Source organism: Eptesicus fuscus, chromosome 2 (genome assembly GCF_027574615.1).
Source record: "Eptesicus fuscus isolate TK198812 chromosome 2, DD_ASM_mEF_20220401, whole genome shotgun sequence".
Classification (NCBI taxonomy): Eukaryota; Metazoa; Chordata; class Mammalia; order Chiroptera; family Vespertilionidae; genus Eptesicus; species Eptesicus fuscus.
Genome location: NC_072474.1, coordinates 34,047,941 through 34,066,326, shown reverse-complemented (window position 1 = coordinate 34,066,326; position 18,386 = coordinate 34,047,941). Strand labels below are relative to the sequence as shown.

The 18,386-nt window shown below is 40.1% G+C and overlaps 1 protein-coding gene across 1 annotated transcript in view; it reads left to right on the top strand.

Annotated features, from left to right (window-relative positions):
- The window catches only part of USP6NL (USP6 N-terminal like), a 193,689-nt gene that overhangs the window by 154,812 nt on the left and 20,491 nt on the right, over positions 1-18,386 (top strand). Inside the window, exons 11-15 of the mRNA XM_054726458.1 lie at positions 248-368; positions 6,004-6,098; positions 6,972-7,037; positions 7,129-7,228; positions 10,110-10,262. Of these exons, the coding sequence (XP_054582433.1) occupies positions 248-368; positions 6,004-6,098; positions 6,972-7,037; positions 7,129-7,228; positions 10,110-10,262 (535 nt within the window). The remainder of the gene's footprint in view (positions 1-247; positions 369-6,003; positions 6,099-6,971; positions 7,038-7,128; positions 7,229-10,109; positions 10,263-18,386) is intronic.

Sequence of the window (18,386 nt, the reverse complement as noted above, 5' to 3'; positions counted from 1 at the left end):
TTGATGTACCGGGCCTCTAGTCATATATATATATATATAACTGTTAGTGCTCTTTACAGAAGGTATAACAGTATTGAACAGTATTACCCCAGAATATATTGTTGGCATTTAAAATTTTTTATGGAATTGCTCATTCAAGAATGTATTTAGGCATTTTCTGATTATTTTATAGGTCAGTTTTATATGTGCATATGCATGTAATTTGATCTTAAAATCCCCAGTTTCTTTGTTCTCATTTGTTCTTCAGGAAGTTGGATACTGTCAGGGAATGAGCCAGATCACAGCTTTACTCCTTATGTATATGAATGAAGAAGATGCCTTCTGGGCCCTGGTCAAACTCTTCTCAGGCCCCAAACATGCCATGCATGGTAAGAAAGCCCCATAGTTATCTTAAATAATAAGCAAGGGAGGGTGAAAGAAGGTAAATTAAAGCACAAACTCTGGAAAATGCTTGGCAGAGTTAAGTACAAAAACTTACTGTCTGGGGCTCATTCAGTGTTAATTAGTGTTTGTTACTAATTTTTTATTTCATTCTTCTTTATTGAATTCTTCTAAATTTTTCTGTTCACATTTATATTCCTTTGTGTTTACCCCAGAGTATATTGTTGGCATTTAAAAATTCTTTTTTAAATTGCCCCTCCAATCAGAATAAACTAATTCAGGTTTGGAGGAATTTAGAAAAGCTGTATTATTGGGAGAAATAAAAAATGCCTTTTAGATAGTCATACAATTATCATTTCAGTGAACTGTTTATTATTGATGGATATTGTGATATATAACTCTTATCAAAGAATAGTCATTGAAAAATGGTGCTTAAATAAGTGTTTAAAGAAAAGGTACATAATAACTAAGTAGTTTTGTAACAAGTGTGTGTTTTAGTTTTTTCAGCTGTAAAATTTATTCCATTTTACATAAAAGGTTGGTAACACATTCTGGATACTTTTTGTTTTTTAAGTTAGAAGATTGATTTTAATAACCATGTCCTTATCTTTGCAAAGTATATGCAATAAACTTTATTTAAGAATTTGGATTCCAACTTGTCTTGGAAATAAAAGTGGCATTTGTCCAAATAGTGCAAAATTATTTTCCCAGTGCCATTCATGTGATAATACCAAATAAAAGCAAAATCTAACACCAATCACTCCAAGAATGGGTCATGTAAGTTCTGTTGTTGAATATTTAAACCTATGTTGTAGGGAACCTGCCACATGTTTAAAGTGACATTTTAACATCACTTTCCATAGTTTACAGTTTATTAAATCTCACATGACCTTCCATAGTTTATAATTTATTAAATCTCACATTCTTACTATGTGGGTTGGGGGGGGTATTTTGTATGTGTGTGGTCTGAGTGTGTATGCATGCGCACATGCACACTCGTGTGTGTTAGCATTTGGCTATTTCCCTTAGTGTTCCTTGTGAATTTAAAAAAAAATGAAGACTATCTCTATGGCAACTTTGATGAGCAGGGGACATGGGGAGAGTGGGCAGTTCTCAGAGTAGGGGCACACTACTTTGAGTGTGAATAGACTCCAATAGTCTGACATACTACATTGAACTGCCATCCAATAGACAGCATCATTTAAAAAGCATCTTGAAAGAAAAATAACTGCCTTGTATCAGTTTTTATTTTGCTTTACTATGGGATGGTGTTGCTGATATATGTTGAACTACAGTGGAATGTTATAATTTAAGTATACATAAATATGTAGAAGACTGCCCATTCTTTTGAAAAGTTATTTTTTTTTTGCATTTCATATATGTAAGTATCACTTATAAATGTATACAATAAAGTGAGGGCTGAAGAAAATGAGATTTAAAATATCAAGTTTAGGATATCACTGAAAAGTGGAGAAAAATTATCTTAGCTAGTACTTGTTATTGAAGGGCATTGCTTTTAAAATCATACTTCTTGAGATTCTTCCAGTTTCCATCCCTACCAAATTGACCATGAAAGTGGCACAGACAGAGATATGGATTTTTTTATGAAATCATTTCACTAGAAAATATTACTAGGGGAGGAATAGAATCTCTGTCTGTGGAAATTTTTACACACACCTTAGAAAACAGAATTAGTTATGAACTAGCCCTTCCCCAAAATACATAAAGCAGTGTTTCCCAAAAGTGTGTGAGGAACATAGTTTTACTTTGGGAAACAGATGTTTTGTGGGGTAAAAGCGGTCTTCGGGATCAAGTAAGTCTGGAAGACTGAGTTAAACAAAGAAAAATGTTTCTTTAGACTATAAAACAACTGAGAAACTTTAAGAAGCTCATACATCAGGACTATCTAGGGAGGGCATATGTAACACACAGTATTTGCCCTGGATTCTTTTTTTAAAAACAACATTAACATCTTTCAAAGTTACATAGAACGCAGGTTGTTAAATACGAATATGGAAAAATTGTAAATCCATTAAGTATAGATCCTTTTTAATGGAATGTGTAGAATATTGGAAAGGAAACTTGTGAATAAAAATAGATGTAAGGTTCCATGAATTAAATACACAAAATTAATACAGACTTACTATTTACAATTAGTTGCCATCTAGAAATCTTATACATTACTAGAGGCCCAGTGCACGAAACTCATGCACTGGAAGGGTCCCTAGTGGCTGGCGGTGGCCAGCTGGGGCCTCCCTCCCTTCCCCTGGCTGGCCCTGCCCCCTGGTCAAACTCCCGGTAAAGGGGACAATTTGCATACTACACTTTTATTATATAGGATATTGTATAATCAGGTGGGGTAAAATTCCATTTTTGATGTAACATTGACCACATAGTGCCAATGTATTTTATCTGCTGTTAAATATCACTTATAGAAAGATTAAAAGTGATAAAAAACTTTGGAAGCATGATACTAATTAAATTGTTAAGAGTAAATCTTGAAAAAGTAGTGAAATGTTTGTTATGTAATATATTAACAGTAAAACAAAATGATAAGAAATCAGAGTTAGAATAACCTATAAAAATTTGCACATTTAAGATATGGTCCAATACTTTAAGAGAACAGATAATCCTATCTAATAAAAGGGTAATATGGAAATTGACTGTCACTCCAACACACAAGATGGCCGCCCCCATGTGGACACAAGATGGCCAGCAAGGGAGGGCAATTGTGGGCGATCAGGACAGCAGGGGAGGGCAGTTGGGAGGGACCAGGCCTGAAATGGAGGGCAGTTAGGGGTGACAGGGCCGGCAGAGGAGGGCAGTCGGGGGGACCAGGCCTGCAGGGGATGGCAGTTGGGGGGGACCAGGCCTGCGGGGGAGGGCAGTTGGGGGCAACCAGGCCTGCAGGGGAGGGCAATTGGGGGGGACCAAGCCTGAAGGACAGGGCAGTTGGGGTGGGACCAGGCCTGAAGGGGAGGGCCATTGGGGGGAACCAGGCCTGAAGGGGAGGGCCATTGGGGGGAACCAGGCCTGAAGGGGAGGGCCATTGGGTGGACCCAGGCCTGCAGGGGAGGGCTGTTGGAGGGGACCAGGCCTGCAGGGGAGGACAGTTGGGGGCAACCAGGCCTGCAGGGGAGAGCAGTTGGGAAGAACCAGGCCTGAAGGGGAGGGCAGTTGGGAGGGATCAAGCCTGAAGGGCAGGGCTGTTGGGGGGGACCAGGCCTGAAGGGGCAGACAGTTGCGGGGGACCCAGGCCTGCAGGGGAGGGCAGTTGGAGTGGGACCATGCCTGAAGGGGAGGGCATTTGGGGGCAACCAGACCTGCAGGAGAGGGCAGTTGGGGGGACCAGGCCAGCAGGGGAGAACAGTTAGGGGTGACCAGGCCTGCAGGGGAGGGCAGTTGGGAGGGATCAGGCCTAAAGGGGAGGGCCATTGTGGGGGACCAGGCCTGCAGGGGAGGGCAGTTGGGGAGGACCAGGTCTGCAGGGGAGGTCAGTTGAGGGCAATCAGGCCAGCAGAGGAGAGCAGTTGGGGTGACCAGGCCGGAAGGTAGGGCAATTAGAGATGACCAGGCTGGCAAGGGAGGTCAGTTAGGGGTGACCAGGCTGGCAGGGAAGGGCAGGTAGGGGTGACCAGGCTAGCAGGGGAGGGCAATTAGAGGCAATAGGGCTGCCAGGGGAGCAGTTAGGCTTTGATCAGGCTGTCAGGGGAGTGGTTAGGGGGTGATCAGGCTGGCAGGCAGAAGCGGTTAGGGGCAATCAGACAGGCAGGCGAGTGGTTGGGAGCCAGCAGTCCTGGATTGTGAGAGGGATGTCCAACTGCCTGTTTAGATCTGAACCCACCGGGATCAGGCCTAAACAGACAGTCGGACATCCCTCGAGGGGTCCCAGATTGGAGAGGGTGCAGGCTGGGCTGAGGGACACATGCACCTAGACCCACCGCACCCATTCACAAATTTCGCATCTAGTCTAGTCTTGATAAATGACTTCAATTTTCATTTTTTCTTGGTTTCTTTGTTTTCCTTTTAATTCAGAAATATTCTGTCCTCTTTTATATTTTTACTAGAGGCCCAGTGCACGAAAATCGTGCACAGAGGGGGGATTCCCTCAACTCAGCCTGCACCCTCTCCAATTGGGGACCCCTTGTGGGATGTCTGACTGCCATTTTAGGCCTGATCCCAGGGATTGGGCCTAAACCGGCAGTCAGACATCCCTCTCACAATCTGGGACCACTGGCTCCTAACTGCTCACCTGCCTGCCTAATCACTCCTAACTGCCCTCTCCTACAGGCCTGATGTCGCCCCCAACTGCCCTCCTCTGCTGGCCAATTTGGTTCTGATTGGTCGGTTCCTATGCCAGCGTCAAAACTTCACCTCCTAGGCAGCCATTGGCTTCCCACAGCACCCAGATTTGGTTCTCATTGTTTAGTTCCTATGCCAGTCAGCATCCAAAGCTCTGCCTCCTAGACAGCCATTGGCTCCCCACAGCACCCAGATTTGGTTCTCATTGGTTGGTTTCAATGCCAGTCAGTGTCAAAAGCTCTGCCTCCTAGGCAGTCATTGGCTCCCCACAGCACCCAGATTTGGTTCTCATTGGTTGGTTCCTATGCCAGTCAGCGTCAGAAGCTCTGCCTCCTAGGCAGCCATTGGTTCCTCACAGCACCCACCTTTGGTCCTGATTGGTCAGTTTCTATGTCAGTAAGCATCAAAAGCTCCGCCTCCTAGGCAGCCATTGGCTCCCCACAGCACCCACCTTTGGTTCTCATTGGTCGGTTCCTATGCCAGTCAGCATCAAAAGCTCCTCCTCCTAGGCAGCCATTGGTTCCCCATAGCACCCACCTTTGGTTCTGATTGGTTGGTTTCTATGCCAGTCAGCATCTCCAGGCCTATCTCTAGGCCTGATCAAAGAGGCCGGGGAGAGAAAGAAAAGCCTGGCTGCTGGCAAAGATCAGAAAGAAAGAGGGAGAGAAAGAGAGGTAAGTACACTGATCAACAGCTTCCACTGAGGCTGCAGATCAGACCCTGACTCACTTTCTGGATCTCAGCCACCTGAGCAGTCAGTGTTGGGTGGCCAGGCTGCACCTGGGCAACCCAGTGCTGACTTCCCGATGGTCTGCGTTTGGTCGCAGGCTTGGCCCCTTCCCAAGCCCCAGGCTTTAGGCTTGGGAAGCACTCCCACCCCTGCTCCCTCCGCCCCGCCTCTCCCCTCCTATCGCATGCTCGGCCCCTCTGATGGCTGGCTGGGAGTGACCTGGGTGCCAAGGACGTTCCTGGGACCCAGGTATGTATGCAAATTAACCTCCATCTTTGTTGGGTTAATTTGCATACCCACTCTGATTGGCTGTGGGCATAGTGGAGGTACGGTCAATTTACATGTTTCTCTATTATTAGGTAAGATAAGATTATAGGAGATCTTTAAAAAGTAAATACTATGCTACAGGGTTTTATTAATCAAAGCTCAAACACAATTATTTTTTTGGTGGGGAGGAAAAACATTTTGCTAACTACTGGATTTATTTTTTGTTATTGTTGACAGTTAAAAATGAAAAAAAGATTGTATTTTAAAATAGGAATTTTTGTTGGTCTTATTTAAGAAATATTATTTTTATGTTTGTATTCTAGGCTTTTTTGTCCATGGTTTTCCTAAACTCTTGAGGTTTCAAGAACATCATGAAAAAATACTGAATAAATTTCTGTCCAAGCTTAAGCAACACTTGGTAGGTAGACGTGACATTGACTTAAACCCACTTACACCAAGAATAAAGCTAGCAGAATTGAGTGCAGCATTTGGTCCCAATTACTTTATCAACTTATATTGTTGTCCATTTTATTTAGTATGCAGTTATAATTCCCAGTTGTTTAAAGAACATTGGATTTGTGAAATTTAATATTGATAAACTATCACAGCCCTAACTCAAATTTCTTTGAAGCTGATATATACAGCTTTTAAAGATATATGATATTTCAGTAATTTTGAAGCTATTTTTTTAAAGATTTTTATTGATATTTTAGAGAGAGAGAAAGGGGGAGTGAGAGAGAGAAGCATCAATGTGAGAGTGAGACATTGTTTGGCTGCCTCCTGCAATCCCCCTAGGAGGGATTGAAATGGCAACCTGGGCATATGCCTTGATCAGGAATCAAACCAGTAATCTTTTAGTAAACAGGTTGATAGCCAACCAACTAAGCCACACTGGCTAGGGTTTGAAGGTGTTTTATTGCACAAAAAGTATTTTAAAGGTCATATAAACTTGTCCTTGGTGAACCATATATATGATCTATGATAAAACACAGTAGTTTAGTAAAGCAAAGATACTTCACTATAAACTATATTAAAGAGAATCAAAATGTTATATTACAATCCTGTCATAAGAAGGATTTGATTTTCAAAAGTAAAAATGAGAGAGGAGAGGAAACAAAAAGAGAAAAAATAGAAATCCTCCAGCAACATGAAAAAAGATTTGTAATGAAATGGTTTTATGTGTAGCTTTGACAGCTAACCCCCCCCCCCTCACAGCTTTCGTAAATTTTAGTGTTATATGTCATGTTTTGTTTGCTACAATCCAGAAATTATGAAGTCTTTGTTTTTTCAGGATTCTCAAGAAATCTACACAAGTTTTTATACAATGAAATGGTTTTTTCAATGTTTCCTTGATCGTGTGAGTATTTATTTACAAAACCCAATCGTGAAATTACAAATATCAGACAGGGCAAACTATTAATCTTATTTCTGTCTGTTTTTAATTATAGACTCCCTTTACGCTAAACCTCAGAATATGGGATATCTACATCTTTGAAGGAGAACGAGTTCTTACTGCTATGTCTTATACAATCTTAAAATTACACAAAAGTAAGAAAATGTTTAACTATAAAGATTTCACAAAAATCTAGTCATGTTTTAACTCTGAGTTTTCATTTCCCACTCAACTTCATTTTCTTTCAGGAGTTTTAAAAATTCCTGAAAAATAGTGAACAAATTATCTTCAGTTGATAATTTACTTTCATTGGTCCTTAGGAAGAAGTTTACTTCATTGCAAAGGTCTTTGATTATTTTCTCTATATCAGTAGAATGCAATGTGCTGGTTTTGCTAATAATACTGATTTTATTAAGTACTAGAGGCCCGATGCAGGAAGATTCGTGCAAGAATGGGGCCTTCCTTCCCCTGGCTGCCAGCACCGCCTTTGCTATGGCCAGAGCCACCTTTCTGCCTTCCCACGCTGCCCAGAGGTCCAGATCGGCTGGGACGGTGTGGAATGCCTGCGTCGTCGCCATGGCGACGACACAAGCATCCCACCTCCAGCCAATCGACACCTATGTATGCAAATTAACCTGCCATCTTTGTTGGGTTATTTTGCATACTCACTCCTGATTGGCTGGTGGGCGTTGCGAAGGTATGGTCAATTTGCATCTTTCTCTTTTATTAGTGTAGATTTGTTTCCACTGGGACCCTGTTCTTTTCATTAGTCTGAATCTCAGCTTTGTAATAGGAAAACAAAGAAACCAGGCACCTTAGTCTAAAGGTCTAGAAAGGATATTTTCCATTACTGTTCTCTTTATCCAGGAAAAAAAGCATCCGGCTTCTAGGTGTAGACATGAGATGGGGACCCTCCAGCTCATCTCTCTGCTTGGCTGCATTGTAGCCTCTGGGGCAAGTGTGGTTCATGTCTATAGTTGCCTTCTGTAAATGCAACAAGGCTTTAAAAAGTCTGCAGTTGCAATATTTCTAGGGCTCAGTAAATTTGATGTGCTATGCCTTGTTTAAAATCAAGAAATGAGAGTTTTTCTTCATAAAATGAAGAAAACCTTATTCATCTTAATGTCTCAATTCAACCTTAAAAATTATGACTGCTTTTGTAACTTGGGGGAGAAGAGAATCTGAAAGCTTTAGAACGGCATGTGCACTTCTAATTAGGTCACACAGCATAGTTTTACGTTCATTGTATTCACTCTCATACGTTCTCTAATAATTCATCTGTTTAGCTTCCCAACTAAATTGTAATCTAATTGAGTACTTGAGGTCATGTTTTGTAGTTTTTCCCCTGCTGTGCTTAGCATTGTTCTAAGCACACATTAGATACTTGAATATAAGATTGTTTGATTGCTTACCTGAAAAGCGTGGACTTCATGAGCACCAGATTATCCAAACTTTAGACAGGAATGAAAATCTCCTTTAACATCACATTTGTATTGTTTACTCTGAAAGAAAAGGATTAGAAGTGTTGTAATTTGTTTCTCTTACACCCAGAACCTTACTCCCCCAACACACAAACCACAGCACCAACCAAAACAATTGACAATGAATTGTCTCCAAGACTGTCCTATAACCACAGGAAATCAGTCTCCCTCCGTTTCTCTCAATCTCTCCTCCCCTTTCCTCTTTTTGTATTATGAATTGACCAAGATATAAAACAAAAGTAAACTTTTTATTAAGATTTTTACTTATTAGTTTAATGTTCCCTAAACATGAGGAGTATAAATATGAAGTTCTATTTCTCTGTAGTGTTCCTCTCCCTCTTAAAGTATGTTTTACTTATATGGCTCTTGATTAATTTTGATAAGTAAAAAGTTTCTTCACCCTTTGTAAATAAAGTATAACAATTACTTACTATACTATCATTTCAGTAGTCTAAAGCTGTGGAAAAAAGTCTGTGTGCTACTGTGTATTTTTTCTTAGGAAGAGAAAGCTCAAAGACTTACAGGAAGTTCATTCACTGCCATATAAAGCTTCAAAAACTGTGTCTTGGCCCTTAACCAATAGTTAGTTGAAGCTCCCAAGATTTTCTCTAGGTAATTTCCCAATTACCTTAACACTGTTGAGACATTGTTTCTGGAGGTTCACCACACGGTGGGTTTAACAGTAAAAAGAGAGAAAAAAAGAGAAAGAAGGGAGGGAGGGAGGGAGGGAGGGAGGGAGGGAGGGAGGGAGGGAGGGAGGGAGGGAGGGAGGGAGGGAGGGAGGGAGGGAGGGGAGGGAAAGGAAAGGAAGAAGAAGAAGAAGAAGGAGAGAGAGAGAGAGAGAGAGAGAGAGAGAGAGAGAGAGAGAGAGGAAGAAACTAACTACCTAGGTGCCCAATATTAAAAATTATAGTACATGCACACAGTTACTAAAAATGATGGTGTACAATTATACTTGTTGAAATAAGGGATATCCGTGATATAGGTTATTGATTTGGGGGGAAACAAGGTGGCATTATTTACTTTTTAAATTGATACACATGTATACACATCTTATAGGGCAGTTGCTATAGGATCTTAGCTCATTTTTACTTTGTTTTATAGCTATAATTTGAGTTTTTTCCTATAAAATTAATTTCATAAGTAAAATTAGTAATCCAAAATTTTTTGAAATTCTGAAACAGTAAAAATATAGACCTAAAAGTGAATTTCGAGCTCCATGTCAATAAAACAGAAAGATCTCATGTCATCTTAGGTGGTCTATGTCTGTTGTATCTAAGAAGCTGTTGCTCTGGATTAATATGAATGCCTAGGTATGGTTATTATTAAACCAATGAGAAGGTATTTAGTAGTATTCAGTTCCTCATCCCCCACACTAAGAGTTCCTGCTTTTCTCTGTGACTGTTTTGTCATACTGAATTTCAATGATAATCGCAATACCATATTTAATTTGTTTCTTGTGCCCCTTTAAAAAAATGCTACACCAGAATAGAATACATTATCTTCTCAACCTAAACTAGCTGTTGACATAGCATTTTATTTTGTCCTTTCTTAGAACATTTAATGAAATTGTCTATGGAAGAACTTGTAGAATTTCTTCAGGAGACCTTGGCAAAGGATTTTTTCTTTGAAGATGACTTTGTAATAGAGCAACTTCAGATTTCCATGGCAGAACTAAAGCGGGCAAAATTAGACCTTCCAGAACCTGGTAAGAAATATCCAAACACTTTATCTAAATCATAATTATAATTGGAAAATATGGCACAATTAACACGGGCCATTTCTGTTTCAAACATAAATATTATACATGCTTGTGATGACATAATGTAAATCAGTGTTTTACCAGCTGTTGATGACTTTATCCTATTTTAAGAATAAGCAAGTAAATGCATTAATTAAATCTGTCTTTCCTAATAGAATAACTGTACTATCCCTACTTAAATTTAGCAAGTTTGGTTGACAAGTCATAATGTTCAACAGAAATAACGATATAGCTTTAAACTAACGTAACAATAAGCTCTTTTTACTTTCATCATTTCAATTTATGAAACCATATACAATAACAGAGCAAGTAAGGGTCCCATTTTATAGAAAAGGAAACTGATATTAAAATGCTTAAATATGAAACTACAAGACCAGCATAGAGCATTATTGACAATACAGTCCAAGTTTTCTGACTATTAATCCAGGGCTCTTTGCAGTGTATTGCACTGTAAGATGATTTATTTTATTTACTTACTAGAGGCCCGGTGCACAAAATTCGTGCACAGGGGGGTCTCCCCAGCCCAGCCTGCACCCTCCCCAATCTGGGACCACTGGCTCCTAACTGCTCACCTGCCTGGTCACCCCCAACTGCCCCCCCCCTGTTGGTGTAATCACCCCCAACTGCCCCACCCCCCCCCCAACTGACCTGGTCGCCCATAACTGCACCCCTGCCAGCCTGGTCGCCCCTTACTGCACTGCCTGTTGTCAGCATGGTCGCCCCCAACTGCCCCCCCCCCGCCAGCCTGGTTGCCCCCAGCTGCCCCCACCACCAGCCTGGTTGCCCCTCACTGCCCCCCCTGCCAGTCTGGTCTCCCCCAACTGCTCCACCCCCCCCCCCCCCGTGGGCCTGGTAGTCCCACGCAGCCTGCTGCTCAGTCATTTGGTTACCCCTCACTAACCCCCCTGCCAGCCTGGTCACCCCACACAGCCTGTTCAGTCATCCATTCGATTGTTTTGGATGGAATGGTCACTTAGCCTTTTATATAAATAGACTAGAGGCCTGATGCATGAAATTCGTGCAAGGGGCTCCACCCCCACCGCTGTGGCAGCTGCCTCTGCTGCCGCAGCTTTGTCCAGAAAGTCATCTGGTCTAATTAGCATGTTACATTTTTATTATTATAGATTTCAAGACATCTTCTAGTACCTCCTATTGGGTTTTCTGCTAGGTGCTATGAGGGATGAACAACTGAAAAGAAAGACATGCTTCTTGCTTTCGGGGTGCACACAGGGAGAGGTGGGATTTACACAAAGATAAATAGATTGTGAATGGGGTAATAATAGAGCTAGATAAATATAGGATACAGGGGGAAGGACCTTGGATCCCAAGAGGAGTGGAGGATGAGAGGGAAGAAAAAAGGAAATGTAGAACTATCACAGTAGGAATAACTTTTAAGAGTTTTGACTAGATATTACTTGACAATAAGTTATTCTGCTCTTTCCTTTTCTTGCCTTTGTTGCATGGATGGGTGTGGGAAGGGAGTTGGGAAGTGGAAGACCATGGTGATAGATGAAAAGTAAATGTGGTCAGTTATGTAAGACCTCAGGTGCAGTTGGATTTAGTGTTTCCAGTCAATGTGACCCATACTTTGATGTCTCCTTGGATGTGTGTGTACAGAAAAAGCAGAAATATATTAATGAACAAGCACATCTTTTCTCCTTTGGTGAAAACCAAGATGCTCTGCTTTTAGTTATTAAAGGGGTCTAATCATTAGTGTTTCTCTGAAGTTTGTCTGGGTCATCAGGGTTCAGTGGAAAACAAAACATTACAGTAATAATTGAGTGTGGGAACAGAAACCATCACCTTTTCTAAGTGAGGTCAATTCTCTCTTGTTCAATATGATAATGTCCAATTTCTACTAATTCTTCCTGTAGCAAGACTGCATTTGGAACACAATTACTAACTACATCCTTGCTACTTTAACATTTATTTTTAAGTATCTTGCCTACTTTTTAAAAAGAGTTTAAGACAAGTTTTACTAAAAGTAATATAGAGAAAGATGCATAGAGTAAAACTGTCTAAACATGGGAATAAAATATCAAAACCTATGTAATTCAGCATTTAACTAGCAGCTAATCTTTATTGAATACTTACTCTGTTCCACCTACCACATGCACTATCTCAATTATTCCCTAAACATAACTTAAAAGGAAGTATTTGTCCTCATTTCACACATGAGGAATCTTGCAATCCTTTCTAAGATCTCCTTACTAGGAAATGGTAGAATGGGGATGGAGAGTGGTACAGGGGGATAAGGGAGAGAGATCCTATATAATAAAAGGGTAATATGCAAATAGACCGAATGGCAGAACAACCGAACAACCAATCAAAGCATAATATGCTAATGATATGCTAAGGCTGCTCAACTGCTCGCTATGACGTGCACTGACCACCAGGGGGCAGATGCTCCGACCAGTAGGTTAGCTTGCTGTTGGGGTCCCAACCGATCAGACTGAGTGAGATGGGCCGGACACACCCTGGAGCCCTCTCATATCCCTCCCCGGCCCTGATCGTGCACTTGTGGGGTCCCTCAGTCTGGCCTACACCCTCTTGCAATCCAGGCTGAGGGACCTCCCCCACCTCCCCAAGTGCATGAATTTCGTGCACTGGGCCTCTAGTCTATATATATAAAAGCCCAGTGACGCAAACGTCAGAACAACCGGGATGACGGTTGCTGTGACAGGCACTGCGGTGGCCAACCATCCTGATCCGGGTCCCAATTGGCCCCCTCCAACTACCCCTAGTCCCTTCCCCCAGCTGCCTCCGCCCCCGACTGCCCCCCCGATTGGGAGGGGGCCGGTGGCCAACTGCCGTGGCCCCTCCCCCTAGCCTACCGGCCCCCCACCTTAGGCCCCAATGGGAGGGCAGCTGGCCAACCTTCCGTGGTCCTTCCCACCGGCTGGCCGGCCCCGTGATAGGCCTCGATCACTGGCCAGGCCAAGGGACCCCACCTGTGCACGAATTCATGCACTGGGCCTCTAGTAGATAAATAAGACCAGAAACATTGGCTCTGTTTTGCTCTGATCATGCTGGCAGTTAAGGTTGAACATGGTCAGGTGGCTGTGCACTTTCTACTACAACAATCTGCCTTTCACCTATACTATAACATTTCCTTTTGGACTTTTTGCCCTGAAGCCTGCCTATTGTTATCCTCTTTACATTTTTGTAAGCTGAAAATGGAACATTAAAATAATTAGATGAACATTACAACAAGAAATTTTAGTATGTATAGGCTTTTTTTTTCTAATTTTTTACTGTTTAAAGTATTACATATAATATTACATATGTCTCTTTTTTCCCCCATTGACCTCTCCCCGGCCACCCCCACCCCCCAGCACATGCCCTCACCCCCGTAGTGTCTGTGTCCATTGGTTATGCTTATATGCATTCATACAATTCCTTTGGTTGATCTCTTACCCCTCTCTCTCCCCTGCCTTCCCTCTGAAGTTTGACGGTCTGTTCGACGCTTCTCTGTCTTTGGATCTATATATTTTGTGTGTGTGTGTGTGTTGTGTGTGTGTGTGTGTGTGTGTGTGTGTGTTAATTGTTATTTTTTTATTGTGTAAAAATAAAACGCCTGGTTTTGGAAATTAACAAAAACAATTAAAACAGTTTAAAAACAGCAAAAATCAGAAGTCTGTGAGTTTTAAAGTTGACATAATTACAAAAGTAAGACACAGTTGTTATAAAAAAAAAAAATTCAAGCCATGCCAAATATGCAGGGTAAAACATCACAGTTGTTCTCCAATCGCCAATGCAACTTTTCATCATCAGTAACTTGGTGGGTATTGGACCACATTCTTTTCTATGTTGTCATATAAAGGCGTCACACTTCTTAGTGTCATTATACTTACTTGAAAATGGTTAAAATGAAATGTTGCATAAGGTAAGGTTTCATTGCTTACTCTTATTCTGACTGATTTGTATTCTGTAATTACTTCGTTCTAAACATCCCTTGAAATTTCTGACTACAATACCAATAATGGAAGCAGCAGTAGATAATGTAGTAGAAATAGCCTCAAATTCTGCAACAAAAATCTCAGATTATGGAGTTTACTAGCTTCACAGTGGTGTGACAGTAAATCATTTAATTTTCTTTTGTTTATTTTAGAGATTTTTTTTACTTTTGTGATTCTGTAATTCTCTTAACCAAAAAAACATATATGATTTTATTTTAGAAAATAATTGAGCACTTTATAAATAACCAAGAATGCAAATTTCAGAAAATTTTTAGCTAAAGGAATCATATGGCAAAAATAAATGTGAGTAATTTCTAATCGGAAGAAGAGTTCAATATTGACTATAGCTTTATATTATGGTACAATGTTACCTAGAGTTATTTTACTATGATCTTTTTTTTTTTTTTACTTTTTTTTTTCTTTATTGATTAAGGTATGTGCCCTTAATTACCCCCTACCTCCCCAACCCCCCTCTCATGCCCTCACCCCCCTGGTGTCTGTGTCCATTGGTTATGCTTATATGCATGCATACAAGTCCTCTAATTGATCTCTCCCCTTACCCCCACCCTCCCCTACCTTCTCTCTGAGGTTTGATGGTCTGGTCAATGCTTCTTTGTCTCTGGATCTGTTTTTGTTCATCAGTTTATGTTGTTCATTATATTCCACAAATGAGTGAGATCATGTGATATTTATATTTCTCCCACTGGCTTATTTCACTTAGCATAATGCTCTCCAGGTCCATCCATGCTGTTGAAAATGGTAGGAGAGTTCCTTCTTTTTTACCGCAGCATAGTATTCCATTGTGTAGATGTACCACAGTTTTTTAATCCACTCATCTGCTGGTGGGCACTTAGGCTGTTTCCAAATCTTAGCTATTGTAAATTGTGCTGCCATGAACATAGGGGTGCATATATCCTTACTGGTTGGTGTTTCTGATTTCTTGGGATATATTCCTAGTAGTGGGATTACTGGGTCAAATGGGAGTTCCATTCTTAATTTTTTGAGGAAACTCCATACTGTTCTCCACAGTGGCTGCACCAGTCTGCATTCCCACTAGCAGTGCACAAGGGTTCCTTTTTCTCCACATCCTCGCCAGCACTTGTCGTTTGTCGATTTGTTGATGATATCCATTCTGACAGGTGTGAGATGGTATCACATTGTCGTTTTGATTTGTATCGCTCAGATGATTAGTGACTTTGAGCATGTTTTCATATGTCTCTTGGCCTTCTGTATGTCCACTTTCGAAGTGTCTATTTAAGTCCGTTGCTCATTTTTTATTGGATTGTTTAACTTCCTTTTGTTAAGATGTATGAGTTCCCTATAAATTTTGGAGATTAGGATATAACATTGGCCCGTGCAGTGGGCTTTCTTGTTGTTTTGTTGATGGTTTCTTTTGCTGTGCAGAAGCTTTTTATTTTGATGTAGTCCCATTTGCTTATTTTCTCCTTAGTTTCCATTGCCCTAGGACAGTGGTCGGCAAACTCATTAGCCAACAGAGCCAAATATCAACAGTACAACAATTGAAATTTCTTTTGAGAGCCAAATTTTTTAAACTTCAACTTCTTCTAATGCTACTTCTTCAAAATAGACTCTCCCAGGCCGTGGTATTTTGTGGAAGAGCCACACTCAAGGGGCCAAAGAGCCGCATGTGGCTCGCGAGCCGCAGTTTGCCAACCACAGCCCTAGGAGCTGAATTGGTAAAGATATTGCTACGACATATGTCTGATATTTTGCTGCCTATGGATTCTTCTAATATTTTTATGGTTTTTCCATCTTATATTTAAGTCCTTCTTTTTCCATTTTGAGTTTATTTTTGTGTATGGTGTAATTTGGTGATCTAGTTTCAATTTTTTGCATGTATCTGTCCAATTTTCCCAGCACCATTTATTGAAGAGACTGTCTTGACTCCATTGTATGCTCTTGCCTCCTTTGTCAAATATTAATTGAGCATAATGGCTTGGGTCAATTTCTGGGTTCTCTGTTCCTTTCCATTGGTCTATATGTCTGTTCTTGTGACACATGTATAGTTTTAAAAACCTATGTGAGCATGTTATTTCTGTTTGGCTCCTTGTGTACTGCATTAGTATGAACTCTCAGCAGTAATGTGTGATGGGGCCTGTTTAGACCCACACAAACACATGGTAGCACTATTAAAGTTTTAACTTTTTTGCTGGTTGGACAAAGTATTGCATTGTTGTTTTGATTTGCATTTCTTTCATTTTTATCAAGTATCTTTCTTACTAGTATGTATTAATTGGGCATTTTATTTCTTTTCTGTAAACTTCCCTGTTCATCTTCTGCCCATTCTTCTATTGGCCTTTTTATACAAGTTGTTGATAAGTTAAAGGAGATTGGCTAGTTTAATATATACATTGCAGATGCTTTTCATATAGAATTTAAAAATTTTTTAACCAGTGTTTTTCTTTATGGCATCTCACTTTTGTGTCTTACTAGTATGTAAAGGAGTTTCTACATGGTGAATGAAAACTTTTTTTACTTACCCTTATTGTATCTTATAGCGTTTATGTTTTTATTTTTTTATGCTTGATTCCTTTTTTAAAAAAAACAAATTTAAAAACTGTTTATTTATTTTGTAAGAAGATGCCCCTAGTCCTAAGTAACTATGTTTTAAAAAATTTTGGCCAAAAATTTACAAAAACCTTTTCAGTTCAACCAAATAAAAGTGATATCTAGAAAATATTCCCCATTATTAAGTCTGTCTTTAAAAGTTCAGATTCTAACGCATTTATAAGGCACGAGGTTCTGGAAGACGAATGTGCTTCTGCTGGCGTCGCGGGATGGGTGAACGTCCATGACTGGCTCCCAGTGAGCCCGGCGGGCACCTTCCGCCTGGACGCTGTAGGATGTGAGAGTCTACAGGTTCGGCTTTGCTTGTATTTGTACATAACTAGCCATGTAGCTTAACAGCCTCTTGCAATTTGAGAGGCCATCATTGTCATGTGATAAAGTACCAAAAATGTCTATCTTAGCATTTTATTCTGTTCCATCGATCTCAACTTTTCTAATTACAAACAATTTTAATACTTATTGGGGCTAATTTTTCCTCATTGCTTTGTATTATTTTGTTAAGTTACAAAAAAAGAACCACTGGTATTTTAATAAGATTGCATTGAATTTAAAGATTATTGAGAGAAAATTTATATTTAAAAGACAGTATTTTTTAAAATACAAGCTTTTAAACTGTTCAGTTTACTTTAATCTCAAGTCAAGTTGGTTTTTTCCATATGACTGTTACACATTTCTTACCTACCCACCCAAACCCTCACTCTTGTAGGTAATTTATCTTTCTTATTGCTGTTATAAGGTGAACTTTCCATTTTATCTGTGTTTTTTTTTATTGTGGTAATTACACATAACAAAATTTACCATCTTAACCATTTTTAAGTTACAGTTAGGTGGTATGAAACACATTCATAATGTTGTACAATCATCACCACTATCTATCTATTTAACTCTTTTTTCTTGTAAATCTGAAACTATACCCATTAATCAAGACCTTTTTATTCCCCCCTCTCCTCCCATCCCCTGGAAACCACCATTCTACTTTCTGTCTATGATTTTGACTATTCTAAGTAGCTTATGTAAGTGGAATAATACAGTATTTGTCTTTTGAAGATTGGCTATTTCATTGAGCATAATGTCCTCACTGTTCATCCATGTTATAGCCTGTGTCAGAATTTTTCTCCTTTTTAAGGTTAAATAGTTTTCCACTATATGCATAAACTGCATTTTGCTTATACATTCAAGATGGACACTTGAGTTGCTTTTATGTTTTATCTATTGTTAAAAATGCTGCAATGAACATGGGTGGTCAAATATCTGTTCAAGCCTTGTTTTTAATTCTTTTGGGTATATACCCAGAAACGGAATTGCTGGGTCATATTACAATTCTGTTTCTAATTTTTTGAAGAATTACCACACTGATTTCCACAGCAGCTATATACCCTTTTACATTTCTACCAGCAATGCACAAGGGTTCCAATTTCTACACATTCTTACCAACATTTCTATTTTTTTCTTTTTTAGTAACCATCTTGATTGGTATTAGGTGGTATCTTATTATAGTTTTGATTTACATTTTCCTAATGAT